The 27,448-nt window shown below is 37.9% G+C and overlaps 1 protein-coding gene across 3 annotated transcripts in view; it reads left to right on the forward strand.

Annotated features, from left to right (window-relative positions):
• Cntn4 (contactin 4) overlaps window positions 1-27,448 on the forward strand; it is a 1,063,047-nt gene that overhangs the window by 961,674 nt on the left and 73,925 nt on the right. For all 3 annotated transcript variants that reach the window (XM_023713310.1, XM_004629525.1, XM_023713311.1), the window contains one exon: window positions 25,448-25,575. In XM_023713310.1, the coding sequence (XP_023569078.1) occupies window positions 25,448-25,575 (128 nt within the window). The remainder of the gene's footprint in view (window positions 1-25,447; window positions 25,576-27,448) is intronic.

The raw sequence follows: 27,448 nt of genomic DNA on the forward strand, positions 1-27,448 counted from the left end.
CTAACCCTGATTTTTTCTGGGTTGCTGTGTCATGGAATATTGTTTCTCATCCCTTGACTTTCCATCTGTGAATTTCCTTCTCAATAATATGTTTCTTGTATACAAAATATTGTTAACTTTTCTTTCTTTATCTACTTTGCCAGTCTGCTTTTTCTGATTGGTGAATTGAGGCCATTCATAATGATGGTTATAACATCTATGTATTGGCTTATCTATGTCATGTTATTTTTCTGTCATATGTGCCCTATTTTTTCCTCTGATTAATTGTTTTCTCTGCTTGGTAGTTCCTTTCTATTGTTATTCTTCAAATAATAGTCATTTCCTTCACTTTCTAAAATATTGTTCAGTATGTTTTTAGGATTGGTTTGCTGATTATGAATTTCTTTAGTAGTTCTATATCATGGAAGTAATTTATCTCTTCATTAAATTTGACAGATAGATTTTTATGGTATGTCAATCTGGGTTGGAAATTGTTTTCTTTCAGGACCTCAACTACTTCACTCTATGCTCTTCCTGATTTGTTGGTTTATGTAGAGAAATCTGCTGAGATTCTGATGGCCTTTCAATTATAGGTGATCTGTTCCTTTTCTCTAACAGCTTTTAATATTCTATTCTTTTGCTGAATTTCTGGCCCCTTGATTATTATGTGTCTAGATGTAGACTTATTTTGATTATTAATTGGAGCTCCATATGTGTCACTTAACTGCATATCAAATTCTTTTCCTATACTTAGGAAAATTTCTACTGCTACAACTGAAAATAGTCTTGTCATTCATGCTGACTCTTGCTGTTTCATTGACACCTAAACACCTATGAGTCTTATACTGTTTGTGTGGGGGGAAGGGGTGTGTGATTTTCTTTTTGCATCATCTTGTAGCTGCTGAATTGTTATTTCCTGATTCCATTTTATTTTTAAGAGATATTTCCTTTCATTTTACTAGCTGCAATGCTATCTTCAAGATCTGAAAGACTATCTTCAATTTCATTCAAGCGATTTTGCCAGCTTTCAATGGAATTCATAACGTCCTGAATATTTTCTTAAATCTAGAGTTCTTTTCTCTATTGTTTATTCAATGTTTTCATATTTTTTTATTCTCCTTTATTTTTTATCTATGCCTTCCTTATATGTGCCAAGCAATTCTTTCATGATTGTTGTCATTTTTACCTGAGAGATTATGATATGATTTCTTTTGTACCCTGATGTAGTTGTTTCTCTACTTCAGTTACTATGATTTCAGAAATTTCAGGTCTGTGTCTTGCATATAATTCTATGTCTTTGTCTCCTGGATTAGTTCTGGTTGGGCTGGAGGTCTGTGATTACCTTTTACTCCTTCATTTTGACACTTTTGAAGCTCCCAGTGTTCACCTGGATTTGGCAGCCATGAGGGGGATGGGGCATGGGTCAACAAGGTTCTCATTGTATAAGGTTCAGCATGGTTTCCACCACAATGAGAGGACACAAGCCACAGCTCAGTGAGGCTCCAAGAATGATGCATGTGGCTGAAGCACCACAAACATCTGGCAATAGTGGATGGGGACAAGTTAGGGCTCAAAACTGCTCTCACAATTTGGGGGTGGGGTGTCACTCAGCAAAGTATAGCCAAGATAGCAGCTGTCTGGTGTCTGCCTGCCTTCTGTGATTTTGGGATAGGCCCCCACAGATCAGCAAGTCTTCTGCGCCAGTGGTAGGCACAGGCCAGACTCCTCACCATTTGACTTTCAGTCTATGCATATCTTTTTGAGTTAACTATGTGTCTCAGTTACTTTTCTCTTATTGCTGGGAAAAAATAATCAACACCTAAAATTAAGGAAGGAAAAGTCTATTTAGCTCAGTTTGTGGATGTTTCAGTTCATACTTGGCTGGCTTCAAGGCAGAGTGGCACATGGCAGAAGACAGCAGTTCATGGCAACAGAAAAGAGCAAAGTACAAAGGGAGGAGCAGCAGCAGCTGCCTCTCTCCTTTCTTTATATTATAAGCAAGCTATCCTGGGGTAGGGTTGTAAAACTCACTTAATGCCCAAACTCTCCTCTTGCACTGGATAAGAATGTTTAGAAAATAATCCTGGCTTCCCAGAGTCTCTTAATTAACTTCTAAACTTCTCAAGTTGATGCAATGTATCAATCAGTATACTGTGTTTCCTGAATACAACAGAATTGTTGGACCATGTTTCTTAATTATGCCAGTGTGTGTTGTTGATTGCTTAACTGAGACCATCTATATTGATGGCTATATTGATGGTTAAAACTGATATGCATTGGCTAATTCTGATCATTACTTTCCTGTTGTTGATTCCCTGTCTTTCCCTTCTGTTTAATTGCTTGTCTTGCCTAGTATCTCCTTTCTCTTGGTGTTCTTCAAGTTGTGATCTTTGTTATGTCTTTCTAAAATATCCTTTATAACCTTTTGTAGTTAATTTAGTGGCCATGAATTTCTTCAGTTGTTATTTGACATAGAAGTACCTTATTTGTCCATTAATTCTGAAAAATAGTTTCACAGGGCACATCAATATGTGTTAGAAGTTCTTTTCTTTCAAGGTTGAAGTACTTCACTCTGCTATCCTTGCTTTCAGGGTTTGTTTGAGAATTCTGCTGTGATTCTAAAGGGCTTTCCTTTTAGGTGACTAGTTTCTTTTCTCTAATAGCTTTTAGTAATATGTTCTTGTGCTGAATTTCTGGAATCTGATTATTGTATGCCTTAGTCCAGATGTATTTTGACCATGGACAATTGGAGTTCTGTGTGTCTCACTTACCTATATGTCAGATTCATTTTCTATGTTTGAGAAGTTTTCTGCTATTACTTTTGTAAACAAATTTTTTATGTCATTTGCATTGACTCCTGCTTTTGCCAGGGAGTCCCAGTCAATCTTGCATTGTTCTTCATTATATCATCTTCCAGCTGTTTTAATGATTTCTTCATGTCACTTGCTATTTTGAAGAAGTTATACTTTACATGATCACTAATTGTATTTCTGTACTTTAGATCTGATATCCTGTCTTTCATTTGTTCAGTTTTGCAAACTTTCAATGGAATTTGTGATTTCCTAAATATTTCTTTTGATCTATTTCATGGATTCCATTAGTTTCCTATTTTGGGCATTCATGATTTTTATCAATTTCCTAAATCCCTCTATTTTTAAAATCTCTTTCCACTTTGCTTTCACTGAGAAAGTCCTTAATTATGATCATCATCTCTCTCCATTTTTTCACCTGAGAGGATATTTCTGATTTTGTTTTCTCTATATCCTCATTTATCTGTACTTTTTTATTTCTTCTGCTATCATTTCAGAAAATTATAGTCAATAGCTACTGATTTCCTCTATCTCACAGTCCCCTATATTTTTCCTGAGTGAGCTGGAAGTCTGGGATTGAATTTGCTTCTTTAGCTTGCCATTTTGCATTTTAAAATATTTTAATATGTTTTCTGTTTTCATGTTGGTAAGTTTATTATGCTAGGTAGCTTGATTACTAGTATTGAAGCTTCCTTAGGAAATGTCTGTTCTAAGTCTTCTAGGTGTACTTGGCTTTTGGGGGTCTGTCCCAAGATCCTACCTTCTCAACTTATTAAGGATGAGAAGTTTCAATATTTGGTTCAGTCCTTTGGAACTGGAAAATAGAGATGATTATGACCCCAAACAATCACAGTGTTGTCATACAAGGGTAAACAACTGATTGCATCAGGTATGGCATCCTGGGTAAACCAGTATAATTAATAATAAAGTTATCAAGCATAGCCCAGAATCTGACACTGTAAAAATAGTTATTTTTTGGTAATAACTATTTTTTGGTAATAACTATTAATTTACTGTCTTTAACTGTAGTAGCAAGATCTGTGTTATTATGTATAAAATCCAACATAAATCAGGAACTTGTGTTCAGTGAGTTTCCCCTTGATAAAATTATTTTACCCTGTGGAACGGGAAAAGTAAGAGCAATAGGGGTCAAAACAGAGCCATAACTGGAGAGAAATGCAGCAGAAGCTATCTGTGGTAGTGTCCGAGTCAAAGCCCAGATCTCTGCTGGCTAACCCCAGCAGGTCTGCAGTAGGGTTAGCACTGTCTTGGGGGCTGACTTAAGGCATTATTTTACACACTATCTACTTGCACAGCAGAGTAACAGTAGACTTCAGTGACGCTGATCATCATCACAGAACAACACATCTTCCCACATTCTTTGTCTCATTTCATCACAGTATGTTTGGGCCTTCTTACTCATCCCTTCTCGATGTCATCCAACCAGTAGTGAATAAGCCTCCTGGCTTCACTTCCTAAATGAGGCTGGTTTTGACCATCTTTTCACACTTCATCTCTTGTCTGTCATCAAGTAGCATTTTCTCTTGTGATGAAAATAGTCTAGATCTGCTCTGTATAATATGGCACTTATTTGCCATATACAGCAAATTTGAGTACTTTAAAGGTAGCTAGTGCAACTGAGGAACTAAAGCTTTAATTTTGCTTAATGTTAAGTAGTCACCAAAGCTTAGTGGATCTCTCAGCATATATCTGTTCTCTTGAGAGAGGTTTTTTTCCATAGTTTCATCAGGTTTAATTTTTTTTCTGAGTCTGCTTCATGTACAAGTGTGCTCTTTCTAAAATCTGGGCCTCATGGTACTTCTCCAAAGCCTTACCCTCTTTTATATTTGGACCATGAATCAAGCACAAACTCTACATTTAACTGCCTCTGAAAACCCTGTGTCCCATGAGGATTTGGAGAGATATCCAGACACCAGCCACAAGTGTGTTCAAGGGGGAGCTTGTTAAGGGTCACAGCCCCACAACCAATGCTAACCCTACTACAGAGATAGTGTGGTTAACCAGCAGAGATTCAGGCTTTGACTTGGATACTGCCACACCACCTACCTCAGTTTCTCAGTAATACTGTTGTGTGCCTGAATTTATCCCCTCAATAGTCTTTGATAATGTAAAATATTCTTTGTGCCATTGCCCCTTGCTGAATCCTCCAGCCCCCCTTCTACTTCACAGTTACTGTTCTGATAAGGAGACTCTGCCCTTCCACATAACTGTCCTCTGCAGGAATGAAGTGTGGTCACAATATTCAATACGTACTTTTTAAAAATTACCATAAAAGACACACTGCTACTATCACAGAACAAATTAAGTTGATGAACGAAGGTACCACTAAAAATATACATAGCTTTTCTATAAATAATTACTATTTTGACTCTTATTTCAGCAGTGCAGAAGAAAAGGCATTATGTCTTTTCTACATGGACAAAATGTTTCAATCAGCCAACATGGTTTTCCTTTTGTTAAACTTTCAAAACCTTTGACTACTGACTAGTGACATAATCATGAGGCTTTAAAGCCATAAAACAGTAGGTACAGCACATTACTTTTGAAAGGAGTCAGAGAAAAAGACTGCACAACTTGTTGATGATGCATCAGTGAGGAAGTGATAAATTCTGCTGACCCTGATGTGTAGATGGATGCATGTTACAAGTCTAAGTCTAGACAGAAAAACATTTTGTTCACTAAATACCTATCTCAGGAGAGTTTGCTGAAAAAAAAAAAAGTGACAGTGATTTTGATGGGATTTCTGTTAAAACAAAAGCTCCAAAGCCATTCTGCCTCTAGTTCTTCATGCTGTGTCTGTGAAGGTGGGGCAGGTCATCTGTCTTTGAACCTTGACCATTTTTAGTTAAAAGTTAGGCAGTGAGCCTTATTTGTAAATCCCATGCCTTTGGTCTGCTGTTCAGATGGTATCGGCTGGAACAAATAAGCAGAGATTGCATTTACTGTTTTTCTTTGCTAATCTCAAGAACTGTTCAAGAATGGTTTGTCAGCAGCTGAATAGAGTACAAAATCTGTGGAATCATACATATTTCTTCTCATGAGAAAATCGCTTCTTACATTTTTTGGAAGTTAATTACAATGAGCTTTTATTCCCCAATCCCTTCTCAGAGTAAGATTAGTATAGGAATCTATTATTTTGTGCTTCAGAATGCATTCATAAACAGTTAAAAGCTCAGAAAACATGTGGAAAGGCCAAAACTAAACATATACAGGGACATATTCCTCCAAAGTCTCTCTTGCCATAGGGGATGAAGTGCAGGTGAAGATCATGGCAGGTACCTGAGGAATCTTCCACATGATTGATGAACTTGACCAGCCAGGAAGGCTCTAATTGAATTATTTTAGACTGAATTTTCTGAAAAATAGAGATAGAACTAAATATGAAACCTGAACTACAACTAATTCTGTCATAGAAAAGGAAACAGTTTTGATCATTGAGCAGAAGATGAGCCAATGCCCCTGTGTTTCACAAATCCAAAGACTTTTTTTCATTAGTGTATGTTTGCACCATACAAATTATCATGGACAGGTGGTACAACAGCGTCTTGAAATGAGCCACTGACTTCTGTTAGTACGTAATGTTTACATTCCCTGTGTGGCATTGGCACATGAACATAACACGTTGCAATTCTGTTATTCATCTGTCCCTTTCCTTTCCCTCTATCCTCCCACCCTCTATCCATAGATCCACCTCCTATAAAAGTACAGTTTTTAGTAACCCACTTTTCACAACAGCAGCTCCCCACCATCACCACAGAATACTTGCTATGGATTCTCAAAGTTATTGTGCACTAGGTTTAAAAAGAAAAAGTGTGTGTGGCTGGAGGTGATAGTCTGGTTCCAAGGCACTAAACAGGCAAGTGTGCTCAGCCTAGGGACCTGTACTGGTTTTCTTCTTTGAGCCAGCTTGTGTACTTTATCTCACTAGTACAATGACATTTGTTACAGCTATGTGGGTTACTAATGATAGAAACTCAATTCAAATTGGTTTACAACAATTTTTTAATGGCTTATTGGGGTATAGCTCGCATATCATAAACCTTATACATTTTAACTGTAAAATTCAGTCATTTTAATAAATTTATTATTTTGAAATTATCACATTTCCCCACTAAATAATATATTTTATCATGCTTTAGGGTAACCTACTTGCTCATGTATGTGAAAATTCCATGATTGGGTTTTTGGGATCGAGAAATCTCAAGACTGGATTCCTTTTTGTTTTATTCGGAAGCCAGCTCTTCCCAGTGTGGTGTCTGTCAATTCCAGCAGAAAACACAGATCACTTTAATAATTTTTTCAAGAAACTTTTTAGAATGAGACATGCCCAAACCTGGACCAACTTTTTTTTTAATTAAGAGCATACAATTTTTCCATTGCATGCAACTGAGTCTCATGGACATACTGGTTGGTATGGAGAAGATGGTGTCATAAACACAACTAAAGCATGTGGTCTGAGAGTATAAAAATATAGTTTCCCAAAGGAAGTCATAATTATTTTTTATTATTATAGACAGAGGAAGGGGTGCTAAGCAGGAAGTACAATAAGTGTTCATTGTATAGGAACATTGTACAGTGGTTATTAGAGGGCTGTATATATACAAAGTGTTTAAGAAATATATCTGATTACAGATAGGCTACTACTTATAAAAGACCAAAAATGACTTTATGTTTCCTTATTTTATTGTCTAGGAAAACAAAACTTAGAGAGATAATTAATAGTCTTAAAAGCTAAGAGGCCGACCAAATAGCTCAGTGGAGTGCCTGCAAGCAGGTGCTGGGGCCCAAGGTTCAATCCCCAAGCTTGCTATACTGGCCCCACCCCCGGGGCACTCTGAGACTGCAATTGAGACTGGGCATGGTGGTGCACACCTGTAATCCCAGCTCTTGGGAGGCTGTAAACAGGTGGATCCCTACAAGTCTGATCTACTAGTGAGACCCTGAACACCATGTAGACCCTTTCTTAAAATTAAAAAAAAAAAATGCTAGTTGTATGGTGATTGAGTGTCTGAGGGCCTACTTAGGAGGCTGATGGTAAGTGGCTGGGTGTGTATAGCTTACCCAGACTTCTCATAGTAGGACATTAATTCCTTGCAAAGAAACTAGTACACTACAACATATTAAAGTATTTTCACAAACTATGTAAATCCATGTAATGCAAAAACAATAAGTTTTCTGGAATTTAACAAAATTCCAGAATCTTTGAAAGAAATGCTTTAATAGAAATTGATACCTAAAAGTACATAGTAAATGGAAAGGACTAGAATTGAAAATTACACAAAAAACCCCAGCATATATTTTAAAAGTCATTTCATATTTAATTTCATAAAAGGAATATAGTTCCTGGCAAAGTTTAGATCCATAGAAACTTTATTGGCTAGGGAATTTTAGTTTTGCCTCTCAACAGAAACTTCCAAGAATAGTGAGGTATTTTTCTCTTACACTAAACTGCATTGTGAATATCCAGAAGCTCTATGTTTTCACAAATTAGGTTGGAAATAACCACCATGAAAGCGTTAGCTCTCTTACTCATATTTCCTGACGTGCACCTTACACTGCATTATGCTGGGGAGAGATTAAGAAATAAACCCGAATGCCTATATAAAAAGTGCAGTTTTATATGTTCCAAACCCAGTGGTATAATTACAGCTCCAATTTATGGCATATTTTGTAGACTTGCTGATTAATTATACAGGCCCCCTGATGTTTTATATTCTTTTCAACTTTGTTTCCCTCTGCTATTTGACCACTACAAAGTGAATATATTTAAATATTATTATTATTATTGTTATTATTATTCAGGATGCTTGTAAAAAATAAATTTGCTATTAACATTAATTTTCTTGTGTATCGTTGTAACTTATAAATGTTAATCATTGTGCTGTTGAGCTTTGACCTCAGACACCCACCTCCCTAGACAAACACATACAGGCACACACTCAAAAGAAAGCTTTTAATAAATTATCTATTCTCTCCTCAAGACAAATACATCTAATGGTTCTGAATCCCTTGACCTAAAATACTGGACACATCAGCAAAGCAATAAACCATGCTGCTTTGGGAATAATACTAACCCATCTCATTCTTTAAATGTGTATAGAGACCTAATTTGAATAATTTGTTACTGGGGCCTCTTCAAGAGCAGTTCTGGAGCATTTGATTTATTGATTAAGGTTTTCAGAATTATAGTATTATTTTCATTCTTTTGAGTTTAACTTTTTATGAAAAAGCCTATTTACCAGGTTTTCCACATGTGAGATACTGATTAGTAGTGAAGGATCTGTCAAAACCTTTTTTATGCATTTCAAATAGTATCAACAATATGTTCAAATAGTGTCTTTTTCTTTGCTTCCCTTAAGTAGGTCAGATTCTCAATGATCTGCTCCCTTCAAGCTCCTCTCGCTCATGTCCTTATCAAACTCCTTTTATCACGGGTGTATCTAAATTGCTACCTTCTGCCTCACAACCAAGACTCTTTTAATAACAACAGCTTCCTGCTCCTTCCTTATGCTCATTTTTTTAAGTACTTCACTTTCTGTCACCCTCTTCCCCTTGGAATTAGAAGGTCCTTGCTGACTTGGGCTATTAAATAGGAGAAGACCCATGCATCAAGCCTTTAAATGTTCTGTCATCATGAGAATTATTTATCGAAGCCCATTACCTGTATGACTTCACAGTACTTTTTAGGTAGTTTGTCTGAAAAAGAAAAAAGACTTCTTTGAAAAGAAATAGCTTTCTTTGCTAGCTAGACGGAAAGAAAGTTGAGTGTAATAGTTGAGAGGAGAGAGCATGATTACTGTGAGGGCTTGGGGTGATCATGGAAACTGCTTTTGTGCAAAGCAGAACCAAAGGCAGGGAGCACAAAAGAAAATATTTCCCTGGGAAGAGAATACCACACATCAACTTCAGCACCTAGAGGCATTTATTGAGTATTACAGAAAGGAATATTGTCTGTATACCTTTGTGACTAAAACTTTTGGTAACATCTCTATGTGTGCCAGGACAATTTTTTTTTAATCTTTTGTTTATTTGTTTGATCCAAGGTCTCATTACACAGCTTAGACTTAGAGTGGTCCTCTTGTCTCAGCCTTACCACTGCTGGGATTACAGGGTGGCCAGTTTTGGTGGCAGGCACAACACGCTCAGGTTTTGGGGCTGGCACAGCATGCCATACCAGGGAACGAACCCAAGTCTTTGAGCTTGCCAGGCAGGCACCTAGATCAATGAACTATCTCTCCACCTTCAGGACAATTGTTTTGCTTAGAATGTCTATAAGGTTTGAAAACTATGTGCATGGTTGCATTGATTGAAGTGGGGGAAAATGTTATAATTTATTTTAAATTCTTAAAAAGTCTTTGACCTCTACCTATCCATCAAATAATGGGTAGGGGAGATAGCTCAGTGGTCTAAGCACCTGCCTGGCAAGTCCAAGGACCCAGATTTGATCCCCTGTACTGCATGCCATGTCAGCCCCATGCCATGCCAGCCAATGAAACCAGGAATGGTGGCACACACCTTTAATTCCAGCCCTGGGGAGGCTGAGACAGGAGGATCTCTGTGAGTCCAAGCTGCATAGTGAAACCCTGTATCAAATAAATAAATATATATTTTTAAATGGGTGGTAGGGCCTAAGGATTAGATTTCTAATCCCAAGAAGTGTCATCAATATCCCTGAACATTTGTAAGACAAAATGAATTTTAATCCAATAATCAACACATTTGTATATGCCTGGTGGTATGAAATAATAAGGTGTGCTGATTGACACATTGTGTCAACTTAAGAAGTTTAGAAGATTAACTAAGTGACTCAGCATGGAGCCAGAGTTCTTACTTTGTCAACATCCTCATCCCGTAGAAGAGGAGGGCACGGACATTGTCTGAATTCTACAACCCTACTCCAGGGTAGACTGCTTATAATATAAGGAAAGGAGAAAGGCAGATGCTGCTGCTCCTTCTTTTTTTCTTTGCTGTTTTCTTCTACCCTGAACTGCTGTCTTCTGCCCTGTGCCACTCTACCTCGGAGCCAGCTGAGTATGGACTAAAACCTCCACAAACTGTGAGCTCAATAAACCCTTCCTTCCTTAATTATGGGTGTTCGGTGTTTTGTCCCAGCAACAAGAGAAAGGTAATTGAGACATAAGGAAATAGAAAAGAGCATAAGACCTTACGTCTGATTTCTGGAAATTATTTGGAGATATGAGATGGTGATATATCGAGGCAGCATAGGGCAAATGAGTGGACTGGGCCAGCTCGCGAGGCCGCGCATCGTCTTACTAGGACCTACCCAACGTACACTCATGGCCTAGTTGGTCAGAGTGTTATAAAAAAAAAAGCAAATACGATCTTGGCAGCATTGTTAAAATAAGTGTGTGTTTCACTGAGTAATAGATATGGACATCGGCAAGTACTCAGATGATTTTGGACACTACATTTTTTATAGACATTAAGTGACATGGAGAAACCTACCTTTTTTATACTCCTGAGTATATCAGGGAAATTTAGTTTGGTTCTGGCATGTGTGAGAACTTTTGAAACTCTTAGTAATCCCCTTCTACCAAAATAATGGCAGGTCCAGAATCTTGGCAGACAGCTATACCTAAGATATAATACCGTAAGTAAGTTTTTCATCATGTTTCTTTTCAGGTTTATCACTATGGCATATGGATACTAGTTTCCATCTATCATTGCAGTATAAAGTTTCTTTTGCTTGTGATGTAACCATGGACTAGGAAATTCTGTTCTTCCTCTCTCAGAAATAGAAGTTCTAGTACAAACCTTGACCCATTTAAATAAAATACTGAGTGACTATTGATTATATTGGTGCCAAAACTAATAATTATAAAAATGATTCTTTTCAGCTAACAGGTATTAAATATTTGCTATGCACCATGACAGTTACAAATATTTCACAAGTAATTTTGCTTTTGATCTCCCCAAAAGCCAAATGGCTTTGAAGTGCTATTATTATGGATCCAAATTAGAGATGGCAAACTAGGTCAGAGGGAGGTTAAGAAACCATCCCAAGTTGCACATATATTAAATATTGAGGAAAAAAGTCATGTAGCCTTTGAATTAATAAGTCAAAAGTTGTGAGCACACCATGGAGCTTAAGAGAGCCTAAGTTACATCACATTCAGGTAATCCTGAATTTCTGTTCTTCTGCAGAAGACAGAGATGGGAAAGGCAGCCCATACTCTGGGTAGGGAGGGACATCAGGAATTGTAAGCAACCGTGATGGTGGTATTCTTTTAGAAGGTAAGCAAGGACTAAGAAATTGTCTACTTCCTGTCTTAGAAGTAGAAGTTCTAGTACAAAGGGTCAAGGCAAATAAACTATCATCCTGAAATTACCAAAGGAGTAAGCATTGGGCCCACAATACTATTAAAGCAGTTTTTTTTTTTCTTAGCAACACCAATATTGCCGTTTGTATTATAGAAACCTCCTCTGTTTACTAAATGACATCATTGGTATAGTAGGCCTCCCTTTCTAATTAATAACTGATATTATCTTTTGTCCTTTTAGTCACTTAGAGGTAAACTAACCTTCTGTGAATCTATCTTCAAATTATTTTTATAGATTCTTTACATCTGCTTATGCTTTCTGGCAAGTTACCATGAACATAAATTTCTCAACAGTAAAAAAAACCTATTTTGGCAAATAAAATTAGAAAGTAAAAAATATATATATATAATTATAAACAAAAAAGTCCAAGGATATAGCTCAGAATTTCAGCACCTGCCAGGCAAATGCAAGGTCTTGAGTTCAATTCCCAGTGTTTAACCTTCCCAAAAAATATAAACAGAAATCTGATAGTAAACCTAAAAGAAATCTCTTAAGTGGAGTGATATTTTTGTTTCTTAGTTTGTATTTTCCTATACCTATGCCAACCCCCTGGGCAACATAGTAGTAAAAGGAGAGATATTGCAGTGAAACTTAAAACTCTAAAACTCTTTTCCATCATTTATTAATTGCATTGAACTTGAACTTCTTTCTTTCTTTTTTTCTTTCTTTCTTTCTTTCTTTCTTTCTTTCTTTCTTTCTTTCTTTCTTTCCTTCCTTCCTTCCTTCCTTCCTTCCTTCCTTCCTTCCTTCCTTCAATGTATTTGGTACAGGTCTCATTATGAAGCTCAGATTCATAGTGATCCTCCTCTTTTCAGCCTCCCCAGCATTAGAATTACAGGCGTCTGCCACCACACCCGGACTCGGTAGCCAGCTCAGTATGCCCAGGGGTGTGGCCGGCACAGCATGCGAAGCCAGGGATTGAACCCTGGTCCCTGCTCTTGCCTAAGCAGGTGCTTGATCTGTTGAGCTATCTCACAAGCCCAAACATTTCAATTTCTTTGGGATTTCTTCAGCTGAAGAGTTGAGATAATATTGTTCCTTCAAATGTGTAGGCTAAATGAGATAAAATACAAATATTCACCCACACCCAAAATATGTCGAAGGTGCTTAAAAGCTTACTAGGTCCCTTCCATGACCAGGACTTATTATATTTATACTTCTTCCTCTAGGTCAGCAGTGCCAAACCCATGACACCTGTGTTGCAGTGCACTGTTTGTATCCTTCACAGCACTACAAGTTTCATATCACTGCTCTAGGCCTTTCAGTACATTTTTGCTTATAACTTCTTTATTTCAAATTATTTCTAAAGATACTTGCACCTGTTCATTGGCCTATTCATTTATAATCTATTCTAGTATGGTAAGATTGTTTTATAAACTTCCTAAATGCCTTTCATTTTAATGTTTCTCTCATTATGGAAGTAATATTCTTTATCATGATGGTTTGATAAAAATACATGAAGCTATAAACAGTAAAATGTGTCGCAATTTCCATCTTCCCCCCTCATCTTCATAATGCCTTATAAATTTTTGCTGAAATTATCTCAGGTCATAAGTCCTCAAAAGAAAGGGATTTTAAATCATACAGTAATGGAGACACAGAGGGGTTGTGCATAAATTAACAGCAATTTAAGAAATAAATTTCAGACAAAAACACATTGAAAGATGTTATTCATTTTATTTTCTTCTTTCCAAGGCATAGAATTTTCAGTGTGAAAATGCTTACCATGTGAATAAATACAACTGCAAGTTTTACCAGCCCAAGAAAAATATTCCGCACATCTTTTGTACAGCTTCATAAAGAATAATTAAAATTAACTCTAGGATCCTTAATCTAATACTACATGGTTAATTTTTTCCAGGTCATTTTATGGGGGCTTTAAAACTGTTGTTCTGGAAAAGTGAGACCTCGCTGAAACCTGGTTAAGCAAATGGAAGTTGATGTTCTCTTCAGAGCAGAGCTGCAGGCGAGGGCAATGGGGTCTGAACCTCTGGTGGTTCTTCAGGCTGACTCAAATACACAGGTTGTTCAGTGGTTTATTAAATGCAAGTTTTACGACAGAAAGCAAATTATCTCTAGGGGAACTTTGTCACTGAGGTGCCTGTTCAATAGAGATGTCTCTTGCTGCCACAGACACTACATGGAAAGATCAATGACAAGCTTACTTGAAATTGTCCTTTGAGCGAGTCTCTTCTCACTGACCTTCATTTAAATTTCTAATCCAGAGCATGTTGTTGTTTTGTTTTGTTTTCCCTTAAGATGAGGAGCAAAAGCATCTTCTAGGGCTCTTGGGTGACTCTTTACAAATTGCATGTTACCACGAAACAATCTTTCTTTCTGTAAATCAAGATAGTTCACCCTCCTATCAGGCTTTTCAAATTAAATTTGTAAATTCACACAAATGCCAGGTGTTATGATTTGTGTCTAGACACCCCCCTCAAAGCCTCATGCAGTCCTGGGAGTCAGGCGTTTCAGAAGCATGTCAGCTGAAATTAGAGTTTGTGACTGACTCGCGGGCCAATACTAGGATTAAGGGTATGAGTGCTACGCCTGCCCTAAGGAGAGTAGCCTGCACACAACATAAGGGGAAGAAGGAAACTTGTCTCTTCCCCTCTTGTTGCTTTTGCTGTCTTCTGCCACCAAGAGCAGCTGACCCTCTGCCATGCCACCTTGCCTGGGAGCCAGTTGATTATGGACTGTAACCTCCACAAGTTGTTAGCTAAATAAACCTTTCTTCCTTTAACTTTGGGTCTCAGCACTGAGAAAAGTAACTAAGACACCAGTTACAAATCCAAATCCCTTGTGGATTTTGTGGCAATAGGTAGTCTAAGTAACTCCTGTTTTCCCCTCTTCAGAGAACAGTTTTGGTGTTATTGGCCAAGAAACAAATCAAGAATATTAGGGTCAATTAGTCTGCTGGGATTTTCTAATTTCTGAGCTGGCACAAAGCCAAAGACACTTCTGCTCAGTCCATGTGATAACTCAATCACAGGCTAACTCTCCTCTTGAGAGGTTGAATGTGCAGATCTATCTCTATCTCTTTCTTGTCACCCCTCCATTCCAATGAGGTCTGGATGATTCCATGGATGTTGCAATCCAAAACCAGGCTGTATTGCTGATGCCTCAGGGACAAGTAAAGAAACTGCCTCTCTCATAAGCAATTCAACTTCATGAAGATTAGAAAACCATGGTGTCATGATTTTGATGTAGGCCACCTCTAATTTTAGCTATAACTCTCATAATAAAATAGATATTAATTATCCAGAGTTGCCAAAAAAAAAAAAAGGGAGGATGAATCAAAAACCTAACTTGATTCAACAAACTAAGTTATGTAAAGAAGAAATTGACATCTCAGGTAAGCCACCATTTGTTTTTCCTGTCAGATTTTGTACACACTATTCATTGCCGTCCATCTCTTCCACAATTCCCTACTGAAGCACCACTGAGATAGCCACAGAGTGAAGCCTCGTCTGCTAGGCACTGGCAGGGAAGTGGGCCCTACCTTGCAACCACAGGAGGACACAGAATATGTGAGATGGTGGAAGTCCTCCAGGAGCAAAATGTCCTCTGTAGATCCCTCCTTATACTCCTCTTCTGAGAGCCACAAAGAGGTCTTGAAGCTATTAGATCATCCAGAACTGACAATTTTGGTTAGATTTCTCTCATGACACCTGTTGTGGGTTGAAAGTTATTACCCTAAAATTCATAGCCACTTAGACCTTGTAAATGGTACCTTAATTGGAAATAGGGTTCTTAAAGGTGTAACCAAGCTATGATGAGGTCATACTGGCCTAGTGTGGATCTTAATCCAGGGAATTTGTAGACATATGCACAAGAGTAGATGGTGTGAAGAATCACACAGGAAGAATGCCATATGATAAAGGATACAGAGATTAGTGTGTTGTCTCTACTAGGCAAAGACTACCACGGATGGCTGACAGCTACTGGAAACAGGGAGACATGAGGTGGTTGGTTTCTCCCTCACATTGTCCGTCCAAAACCTCCCCGTCTCTTCTCTCATTTCTGACTTCCAGCCTCCACAATGGGGCCCTCTTAATAAATAAATGCCTCTGGTTTCAAGCTACTCAGTTTGTGGTACTTTGCTACGGCAGCCTTAGGAAACAAAGGTAATACCCACTCTCTCCTACTCTAGGGCTGTCTTCTTTGTATGGTGTGTCTGGAGCAGGCAGACCTGAAGAGGACTGGGGCTTTATGCCTCAAGGCTTCCCCAAGTCTCTGCTCCATGCTCTCAGCAAATGGTAGCAGTTTAAGTAAGGGGGTCACAATCTCAGAGGCCCACAGGGACCAGGTAGGAACTTTAATGAGAGGTTTGTCTGCTTCAAGGAGCTGTTTCTCCTCTCTTCCGGCCTGTTGGTGCCCTGAGGGATTTGTTACTAGTCTAGTCTTATTTTTCTATTTGTTATACTTAGCCAGGAATGGGTGTTTATGTGAAACCTCTCAATTACTTCAATTAAGAGAATATTCAGTGCAGATTGAAGCCAGCACGTCTGAGGCTAGGCAGCCCTTGCTCTGATCTTGGGATGAGGGGCTGATTGGCAGTAGAGGCCTCTGAATGATGCCGTGTTGACTGCCCTTGTCCTCACACACCAGTGATGGACCCTAGGCCCAGCGGTCCCTCCTGCCTGGAGTGGAGGTGCTGCTGACAAGGTCACCATGCTGCTGGCTGCTGAGCTGCGAAGTGACAATACTTATGTGTTTGAGGTTTTATTGTAATTTTTTCACCCTTCAAGAATGTTAGCCTCCTTTTTAATATGGAAATATATGGTTTCACTTTCTAGGTTTCAGGCTTCCTACATGATTTCTGGAATCTGTCATGTGCGCAAGAAAGAAGAAGCTTAGTACAATGTGATTTATTTTATTTTTACGTTGCTCAGAATTGCGAGATATACAATCTCAGATCTGACAATAATAAAGATAATTTAAAATTTAACTAAATAGTTTAAGCTTCTATTGCTTTTTTTAAATTTGCTTGCTGCTAGAATATTATCATTCCATAATTCTCCCCTTTGTAAAAGGGAGAGGTGAGTTCCTAATTTACAGTCTAATGCGATTTAATTACAGGGAAATATTTTAAAATAAGTAAAGAGCAGTTAAGGAAACATTGTCTCCTTTCTCAGCAGCTTGGTCTCCACACACAGATGCTTACAGCAATCAGTGGTCACTATTTTTTGGAGGGGAACCCTTTTCAGGGTAATAGAATATTGTGGAGTTGGCAGCTTTTGTCATCTGTTGCTAAAGCCTCAAAAAAGAAAAGATCAGCATTTTTAAAGGTCCCCTATTCCCAGGCTTGTTTTGATTTATAGGACTGACAAGGTCAGCTCTTCAATGGTTGTAACCCAGAGCCTCATACTAAGAAAAAGAGATTCAATTTATGTCAGAATTTCAGATATGCTCCTGTCCTCTACACATCTGAAATCTCTAGTGACGGTGGGGAGCCACGGACTCTGTAGTCTGCTGGTAATTTACTGTGTTGTGAATTAGCTGACTTCATGTAGGAAGAGCTTGGTTCTGTGTCACACCTTTATTTTCATTACTTGCCACTTCATCATCTTTGACTCTTCTCTGATATTATCAGTGATTTTTTTTTTCCAAAAGCCCTTGACTAGGTCAGGGCTGACCTATTCTAAGCCAAGGCTGGATTTACATTTTCAGTTCTTTTTATCTACCTCTATCACTATTCATAAGCATTTGAAGGAGCAAAGTTCAATATCAAGCTAATAGCTACAGGTCAGTACATAGACTAACATGAGAGACAAGAACGAGAGGGCACACAAAGGAAACTTTGAAATCTCATCAAGAAATAAATGTTAAAGCTGTCCTTGGACTGGATTTAAGCACTGTACTCATGAGAAAAATGTAGAAATAATAGTTGAAAACAACAGTTTTTTTCTGAAATGGCATAACGTCAGCTTTAAAAGAAGCAAGTGTGCAAGTAGTATGATTGATTTGTGTTTCTGAAGTTCTTTGAGTTGGTTAGAGTAGTACCCCAAATGCTTACTGTATAACTAATTCTTGGGTCATAAGAAAATCCTGTAAGACAAATTAAAAACATGTCAAAGAGTATACTTACTTGGCCTTCGTATGTAGATAAAGAGTTAAAGTATGAAACAACCATGCATGAAGAGTCATCACTTCACTTTCTTCTCCATCAGAACTCTCTACTTCTTCCTCCATAACAGCATACAGCAGCCTTCTACCTGTAATCTATTGGAATAATCATCACATACCATCTGTAAACCCATTCCCCACTCTCTATTTTCATTACCAATATAACCTGAAGAAATCCAGTGATTTCCTGAAAAAAAATTGCACTCTTTCAATTGTAAAAGCTAAAAACCCAGTTCCCAATATCTGAAATTATTGGCTTGTCCTGTATGTAAACCAGGACATCTATTGGATGCTGTTGGCCTCAAGATAAGTGAAAATAGGAGCTCAAAGATGTCAGAAGCACCCTCATCCTACCTGTCTCTGATTAAATTCTTGTTTGGCTTCTCTAAAGAAGCCTTTCTTTATGTGCCAGGTAAAATGATGGCCAACAGTTCCATATTCCTGTCTTCCAAATATAACAACCTGAGCAGAAAGCAATAGAGTTTTCACAGAGATCCTGATTTAGTGACATGCTTATCCATAAGCCAACCAGTGTAGACAAAAGAATAAGGTCTCTGTATTGGCCAAAACTGAGCACTTGCTTATCTTTATGGCTAAACAGTGCACAATAAAGCTTTCTCATTGGATAAAGCAATGTCCATTTTACTAAGAACTGTAGAAATGCATGCATTGTGCTATATGGCACATAGCACCTAGCTATATAATCTCCAAAACTTCATTTATTATGAGCTGCTTAAAAACAAAACAAAAAAACCCTAAGTTTCATATAACATTTGTTGGCCAGGGCCTAACTGATACAGAACATTTAGTAAGTATTCATAACTGACTGAAATCAATATTTCATTTCCTTTTCTGACTACTTTGTGCTCGTTGCCATCCAAGAAGCCTTAACGGAGTTCTTTCTGGCTGCTTGGAACAGTGAGTCCAGGAGGGTGCAGAGTGCTATTCAACACATCTGCCTGACGCACTTGGGTGGTACATGTTATGTGCCAGGCATCATTTTAAGTACAGTGCAAACTAAGAACAACATTACCAGATTTATTATTTCACTTTATCAAGTCAGGAAGTAAGAGGAGGAAAGGGAAAGTAAAAAATTAAGGTGTGTTATGTAAGGGTACCCACACCCCACAGTAAATGTAATCATTATGCACTACAATCATGTAATAATAAAAACAAAAAGTAAAAAGTAAAGAAATATATACAGGGATCTAATCACATACACAAAATCACACATCTCAAAAATAGCATGATGTGAGCTTTAGACATAAAAGTAAACTAAGCTCTAGATGTTAATTAGTTTAGCCTTGGAGTATATGTCCCTAGCCACTAAACAATATTGCTTGGATAAGAAAGTAGTTGATTTTTCACAAAATAACAGTTCCTAGAATATCATGTTGCCCCTTCACTTGTATTCCTAGGAATAATCAGCAGGCATAACAGTATCATGTGATTTAATAAAGGCTATTCCTTCTACAAATGATCTCCATCATTGACCCTCTCTTCTCTTCATTCTAATGTTTAAAATCTTACCTCTTTGTGAATAAAAAAGGAAGATTATAGCACAGTGTTAGGCATTGAATTCTAAAAATGGATAGTACAATAGTTTATAAAATCACTTTATCATTTCATAAAGTCCATATAAAATTGGGTACGGAAGCTTTCAGTCTAAGAAGCAAAGAGTGCCTTATGCTAACTGGGCCCCACAGCTGACGTAGTGACAGCATGTTAGGCACCTCTAGGATGGTGGAAATACAAAAAACAGCAGTGGAAATAATGAAGGGAATAATATTTGTGGAACAATTTTCAGTTAACAGAATTTTTATGTATCTTACATCAGCGTAGATGATATTCGTCATAGTATACTATGAGATTAAAAATTTAAAAACAAATTGATGTAGATTAGTATTGTAACTTGTAATTTTGACCCCTCCCAGGTGATAGCTGACAATGTCTGGAGATACTGCTGATGTTCACACCCCAGCAGGGGGAGCCAAGCAGCTGTGGTCTAGTGAGCCACACACTAGGATGCTGCCTAATATCCTCCACCAGATGGAGAATTATCTCCTGCAAAATGCAGTGCTACCAAGAGTGATCAACCAGCTTTCAGATGATCAATAATTTGGCCAGGTGACGTACCTGACAAGTATCAGGGTCAGGGCTAGGACCATAGTCATCTGATAAAACCTCCTTCACTTGTTTCTTGATTCATATCCTTCAGCATATTAGAGTTTGATACATGAAATAGATTTAGGTTTTGAAATCACAATGGTACCATTTTAACTGGAATAAATTTTTAATGGGTCTTTGTGGTTTAAAACAGTCAGCTTAGCCCTCAGAGCATTTTTTTTCTTCCTAGATCCGTGTTACATCATGGGAGATGCATGCATATCTAAAACACAAATATTACCTCAGTTATGGAGTTCTCATATGCCAAAAATTTGGAATTTACAGCAAATTATGTTATAAATAGGAATATGCTTAAGTATTGAAAGCTATTTATGTTATTATTGAGGCAATTAAGATGTGATCACTATTCTGTTTTCATCAGTACATCTGCTCTTTGGCAAATGTGGTGTCAGATGGTCTTTATTGAGAAATTGTTATGTGTAATATGACCTTAAAATTCATGCATTTAATTGAATTTTTTTCCTTGATATTCTATTTTATCTTTAGTTTTGTTGATTTTGGCTCCTCTGTTAGGGCAAATGCCTTTTTGCTGGGTGATTTACAAGCAGAATTCTTCAGTGACCATCTCTTATTTTCTTTTCTATAATACCAGTAGGAATTATATCTACTATTAATGCTGCTTTTTCACCTGGCATTTGGGGTTCAAAGCACTCTTTATTAGCCATCAATGAAGGCAGATGCTAGTTACTGCCTAAAAACATTTTTACTTGAGATTGCGTAGTTTTTATGGCTGCTAAAATAGAGAGATCCATGAAGCCTGCAGCGGCAATGTCAGTCCAGCTGCTACCGCTGCGGCAGCCCTGGTACTAGGAGGCCGCCTTGCCTCCACAGGTTGTACACTTCTTTAGGGGCAGCCAAGAGGTCATTGCCTGCATGCCTGGGCCTGTCCCAGAGGGCATCATGCCACCACCAGCAGGTGGACACGTGCTCCTGGTGTACCTGGTCTGCACTGATTTGGGACGCCTGTGTCAATTTGTATAATAACTTCAGATCATCAGACATTATAGTCAACATACAAAATGTAGACTAGTGGCCATAGACATAGTTCAGTGACATAAGCACTTGCCTGGCAAGCTGAAGGTCCTGACTACAATCCCTGGTACTGCAAAATAAATAAATGAACAAACAAAATGTAGACTAATTTAATTATGCTCGTAAAAGAAAGCATGCTAAGATGCTTAATTTGCCTAATACGTACAAATGACTTAATGAAAGGGCACTTTATTAAAAGAAAGAAAGAGAACTACTGCCTGATAAGTACAAGGTAAGGTGCTAGTACTCTCACTAACCCATTTCTTACTTTCAGCCTATCATGTTGGAGTTGTTAGTTGAAGAAGCGAAAACTGAGAAACTTAGGCAAGTAGAGATGACAGATCTCTGACAAGAACATTCATCCTTATGATTTCAGAATCCATCAGAATTATTTCACCTTCACAACTTTTGGCCAACTAAATCACAAGAACCATGAAATGTCCATCAGGAAAACTGTACCTTCTCTGTCCACAACAGGCTTCACAAATATACCCAGGCATTAGTCACTTGGTGAACCTAAATCTCCCCTGTGCTTTTTTTTTCTGCTTTTATTTTCTTTATTGTACATTTTTTAAAAACCAAATTGGTAGGACAGTTTCAATAATTAATACAATGCATACATTCTTCCTAGTGGTTAATTACTATACAAGATGCAGACATGATATCCCATTTACAACCACCATTAGAACAAATCACTCTATTCATTAAGAGAATGTAACTGTATATCTATTCTAACCACTTTGAATACACAGATACCAAATGGACATTCATCTGTATCCCCTTTTTCTGTTAAGTTCAGTTATTTGAATATTATAGGTGTGTAAACTCAGCAAAATATTCTAAAAGAGTCCAGTAGTCCATAATAGTATTGGGTCTTCCGCTTCACTGGCAATGTCAGAAATTATTGACTTGAGTCCCCTACAGCTAAACATAACGGCATAGCTTTACTTCTTATATTTCATTTTTATACTTTTCTGCTGGGTGGTTAAGACCAAGATAAAGCAAGACACATGCAACAAGAGTTGTAGCTTTTGGGTCTGATAATGTCAGTGAAATCACCTCAGGATTTATCCTGAGATCCTGTACCTCACATTGTAGATCTTTTGACAGGTCAGTCATGTGGATGAGTCATGGCCATTGCTTGGCCAATGTGCTCTCTGTGAAAGCCTGAGAGAATGTTTTCTCTCCGTGTGACTCTCCTTAGGCACACTCTACATCATTGATCACTTTCCTCTTTGGCCCCATAATCTCCTTGATCAGAAAATTTGGGACACAACTGAGTTACATGATGTTACAGTACAAGTTCTCATATGTCCTGAGTCTTAATTGACCTTGGAAGGCTAGGGCTAAAATGTTGGCTCTCCTTGCGGCCCTCCTTTTTATCTAATTTTTGTCCACAAACTTAGGTTATTAACCCTCCAGAAGAGAGGTATTATTATTACCATATGACCTAGGCTGTTAAGCTTAACCTCACTATCTGTCTGAATATCAAACATCTTAGGCATAACATGGAACAGGTATTTTCCATCAAGTATTGATATGTTGAACTTTATGTCCCTACAGAATATGATGAAAAACATTTAAAAATTAGAATGTATTTTTAAAATACTTCTTATATTTACACGTAAGTCCAAAAATCTAACCATATACAACCTTGAAGCAGGACAGTCCCACAACATTACTTTTCCTGTCTCCTGCCTTCATTCACCACCCTCTTCTTTTTGAACAATCATCTACCCAAGAAACATCATAGCAGCAACTGGCATGTCATGACAAGCAGCCCGTATTCGGAAGACCAGAATGACAGGCACTCCAACCATGAACCTACTATTACAAATTACCATCTTCAGTGCAATTGCTTAGTTCACAGGTAACAGTATATATTGTTAGTCCGGGTGAGAATCTTTCCAATTAACTGCTAGATTCAAAAATCTTCTGGAGATTCTCAGAATCATTGCCTTGCCATCTTCTACATATAACTGTATGGCTTATCACTGTCGTGTTTCCTAACTCTTCTCCTTTCCCTCTCTTAATTAGTTAGTCCTTGAGTTCTTGCTTTCCTTTAACTTGTATTGTACCTTTCTATTTGTATTTCTTCTTTTGAGTTCTTATACTAGGGAAACTATGTGATATTTACACCAGTGTGTCTGGTTTATTTTACTTGTGATCCCCTGTGCTTTTAAATGCTTTGTGATGATCCCGGGCACCACATGCTGGGCTGACCCCACCCCAGGGTATGCTGAGCTGGCCACCAAGTCCGGATGTGATGGCCCATGCCTGTAATCGCAGTGCTGGGGAGGCAGAAAACAGGAGTATCACTATGAGTCTGAGCTGCATAGTGAAACCTTGCACAAAATAAGATAAAATAAAATGTTTTGTGAAAAAGTTCTATTAAGAAGCTGTGCTCACTATGCACCCCTCCACTGAAACACTGGAGAAGGACTATATTAAGACTAGTGCTAGCACCCTGTAAATCAGCCACTCTAAATGTCCTAGGTACACTGTTAGTTTATGAATCATTCATTCACTTAAGAAATACTTACAGGATGCATACCCTCTGTCCTAGATCCAGAAAATTTAGTCATGAGATAAACACTGCCCCTGACCTCAGGAAAATTAATATTTCATGTGATAAGAAATGAGTAATTAAAACTAGTTCTAGATTTTGTTTGGGGGAGAATAAATTGGCTATAAGAAAGTAGACTATCATGCAGAACCACTTTAGACTACTATGGAGACCCACTTTAGAAAGAGAGATGAGTACTGCCTCACTGGTGATGTGTTGAGCTGAAGAAGGTGCCAGTTACATCCAGATGAAGCGCAGTGATGTTTAGAGTACATAGAGCAGCTAGAACAAAGGCCCCGATGTGGGAAAGCACTTCAGATATTCAGGAACTTGTAGAAGAGCAGTACGACCAGACGTCATTTGAGGAAAGAAATAAAATAGGCAAAAGAAAGGTTTATTAGGTTTTGTTTTCATTTTTGTTTTAAACCTACACTCATTACATGTATTGGCTCTAGTCAGGAATTGATTCAGAGTTCCCTGGGGGGCCAAAGATGAATCATCAAGCCCAAGGAGTGATAGAACCTAGTTTACATTCTGAGGGCATTGGGGCCAGACTGGAGAATGGATTGGAGGGGCTGGACAGCACTTTACTTGGCCAAGTAAAGGGCTCTTCTGATAGACTTGGTGAGAAAGGGGATGGAAAGAGGTGGTAATGTGAAATACAGAGTAAAAGCTTAAGCGAACTTTACCTTGGGTGAGCGGTCCGTGTGCTTACTTTCCCATCTAGCCGGGCTGCTTGTCTTCTGCATCTTTTTATTTTATTCTTCTTCACATAGTCACGCTGCAAACAGGGTTCTCTAAAATCTTTCTTGTTTCAATTCTTGTGTTTATTAGCAAAACTGTTTCCTTCCCAGCAGGAAATAGATATTTGTCCCTAATTGTAGGGTCTAAGATGTGTCACCAAAGCTTGCTGTGCTGCCAGCAGATCATAAATTGTAGAATATTTTGTCTTTTAAGCTCAGCTAAAATGCATTGGTTGACATATTTCAGAAATAATCCTACCTCATTTAATTTAAGCTTCTCATCTAGAAGAAACCTTTACATCGGAAAGAATGAAAGTCAATCAAAAGATTTTTTCTCTGACTCTTCATTAGCAGTTTTAAAAGTAATGGTCATAACCAAAATGATGGAAATTGTCATGACCCACTTAATATTTATAATAGCTATTCAAACTGAGTTTTGAGAGCATTGTTAAAAAAAAGTACAGAAAGCATAAAGTCATACATTCCAGTAACATTTATGCATATGCAGCCAAACATCCTAAAAATGGTGCTGTCAAGAGACGCCATGATTCATAGTTTGAAGGATGACAGAAAGACAAATTTCTGAAGAATCATTTATGATAAACTTCACCACTTTTCTTTGTTTACTTTCATTTCAGAATTACCATTTCTGACAATGGAAACCTCAGAATCCTCAACGTGACTAAATCAGATGCTGGAAGCTATACCTGTATCGCCACTAACCATTTTGGAACAGCTAGCAGTACCGGAAACTTAGTAGTGAAAGGTAATGGCTGACCCAAAGAACTCGTGGAATAATATCCCTAATAATGTAATCTATAAATGTGGTATTATCCATATTAATATGTACAGATATCACTGTGTTGCTAAATTAATTCATCACACCAAACATAATATGATTAATAATCCTTTGAGCACTGTTGGTAATGAATATGATTGAAGGGTTATCTTATTTCAGGGTCATCCAATACAATTCTGAGAATTACAGCCATTGTAGCTATTATAGTATTGTAACTAATGTTATCTCCAGTCCTTTAATTAAATTTCTTTCAAGTCTCTATAGATTTGAAACTCATGTCTAGAACACTGTGCTAATAAATTAAAAACTCCTGACTCGAGCACTATTTTTAGAAAGCATTGTTTAAACAATGACATTGGTGATTATAAAAGAACTGCCCCCACTATTCAGAGGTAGGGATATGGCCTCCTATATTAATAAAAGGCTTGATCACCTCTATGCTTTGCAGGACTCACCCAGCCAATACTTTTAGTTTTAAGAAAATAAAGTTTCCCACGTACCTCTGTCTGGGTAGGCTATGTTTTGTGACAGAAAGTCCCTGATGCCCTTAGCACAGCTCACGACATGGAACAGTCTCAACACCAGGTGGATGGCATAGACTGGAAGTGTTAAGTGAAAAGTGAGAAGCATGAGATTTTTAATTTACATTTCATTTGCATTTCTATCACTTTATGTCTTGCCAAGTCATAGGATTTTTAAATTGAAGGGATCTTGGGGCTGCATTAAAAAAACAGAAGATGGCACAGTTGGGGGCTTCTTCAAGGTCACCATTGATGAAGAAGGACTTGAACCTAGGAATCCTGGCTGTAGGTTCTCCTTGGGTTTCAGACACTGTTCCAGGAAATTTTTTTTGCCCTTTTTTTCTTGTTTCTGTGTAATATAAACAGATCACTCAGATCATATTATTTCTTTCTGCCCTTTTGTAGTTCTCCCACATCAAGTAAGATAGCCCAAAGCAAATAAAAGATATCCAAAAAGAATATGTAATTCAATTTTTATTCAAGCAAAGAAACTAAAAATCACTTAATTGTATATTTCACAGTCATTGTAAACTGGATGTTTCCTACTATTTTGAAAGGTTTTCTTATGATGGGTATAACTTGTGCAGATAAAAAAACAGAACTCTAACTAGAACAGTTAGAGCTAAATCTGTATTGAAATAGGCTCCAACTATTTCACTTTAGTAATTATTCCCTCGGAGCAATAGCATAGCCTATTTCTGTGCATTCCTCACTCCATTGCATAGAGCCAAGGAAAAGGAGGTCAGGTAATATCTAGAAAACACAATTCCAGCTGGTAATCTTCAGTAATGTACAGTTATCTCAGCTGCCAGGAGAAACTGAGTGGCAGCCTAGGACCAAGAGAGACAACAAGGCTTCATAGACCACGTGTGGACTTTTTAATGGCAACTTTGCCAACTTCAGAGATAGAATACTCAGCACCTATCTTAAAATTGTGATAAAAGTTCAGGGATTTGATTCAGAGAGATCTGATTTGAATCTCATTTTTCCCATTTGCTATCTCTAGAACACAGAATAAGATTTAACCTCCATGAGGATGATAGTTGTACTAACCTATAGTGTGGTTTTGGTAACTATGGTATTGCACATTAAGTGATGGGCATGGTGCCTCTTAGGGCTTGAGTGTATATGTCCCCACAAAGCCTTAGGTGCTGCTTTTTCAGAGATGGCTGGATCCAGAGTGTGTGATTTATGATGCAGTGCTAGGTTCAGGGGCGCCAGGAGTAAGAGTGGGAGTGCTACACTCTCTAAGTAGCCCGGATAAGCTATAAGGAATAGAAAGAGGTGTGGCCACCCCCTTCTTGCGTTGCTACTTTCCA

This window comes from Octodon degus, unplaced genomic scaffold (assembly GCF_000260255.1).
Source record: "Octodon degus isolate 3935 unplaced genomic scaffold, OctDeg1.0 scaffold00030, whole genome shotgun sequence".
Classification (NCBI taxonomy): Eukaryota; Metazoa; Chordata; class Mammalia; order Rodentia; family Octodontidae; genus Octodon; species Octodon degus.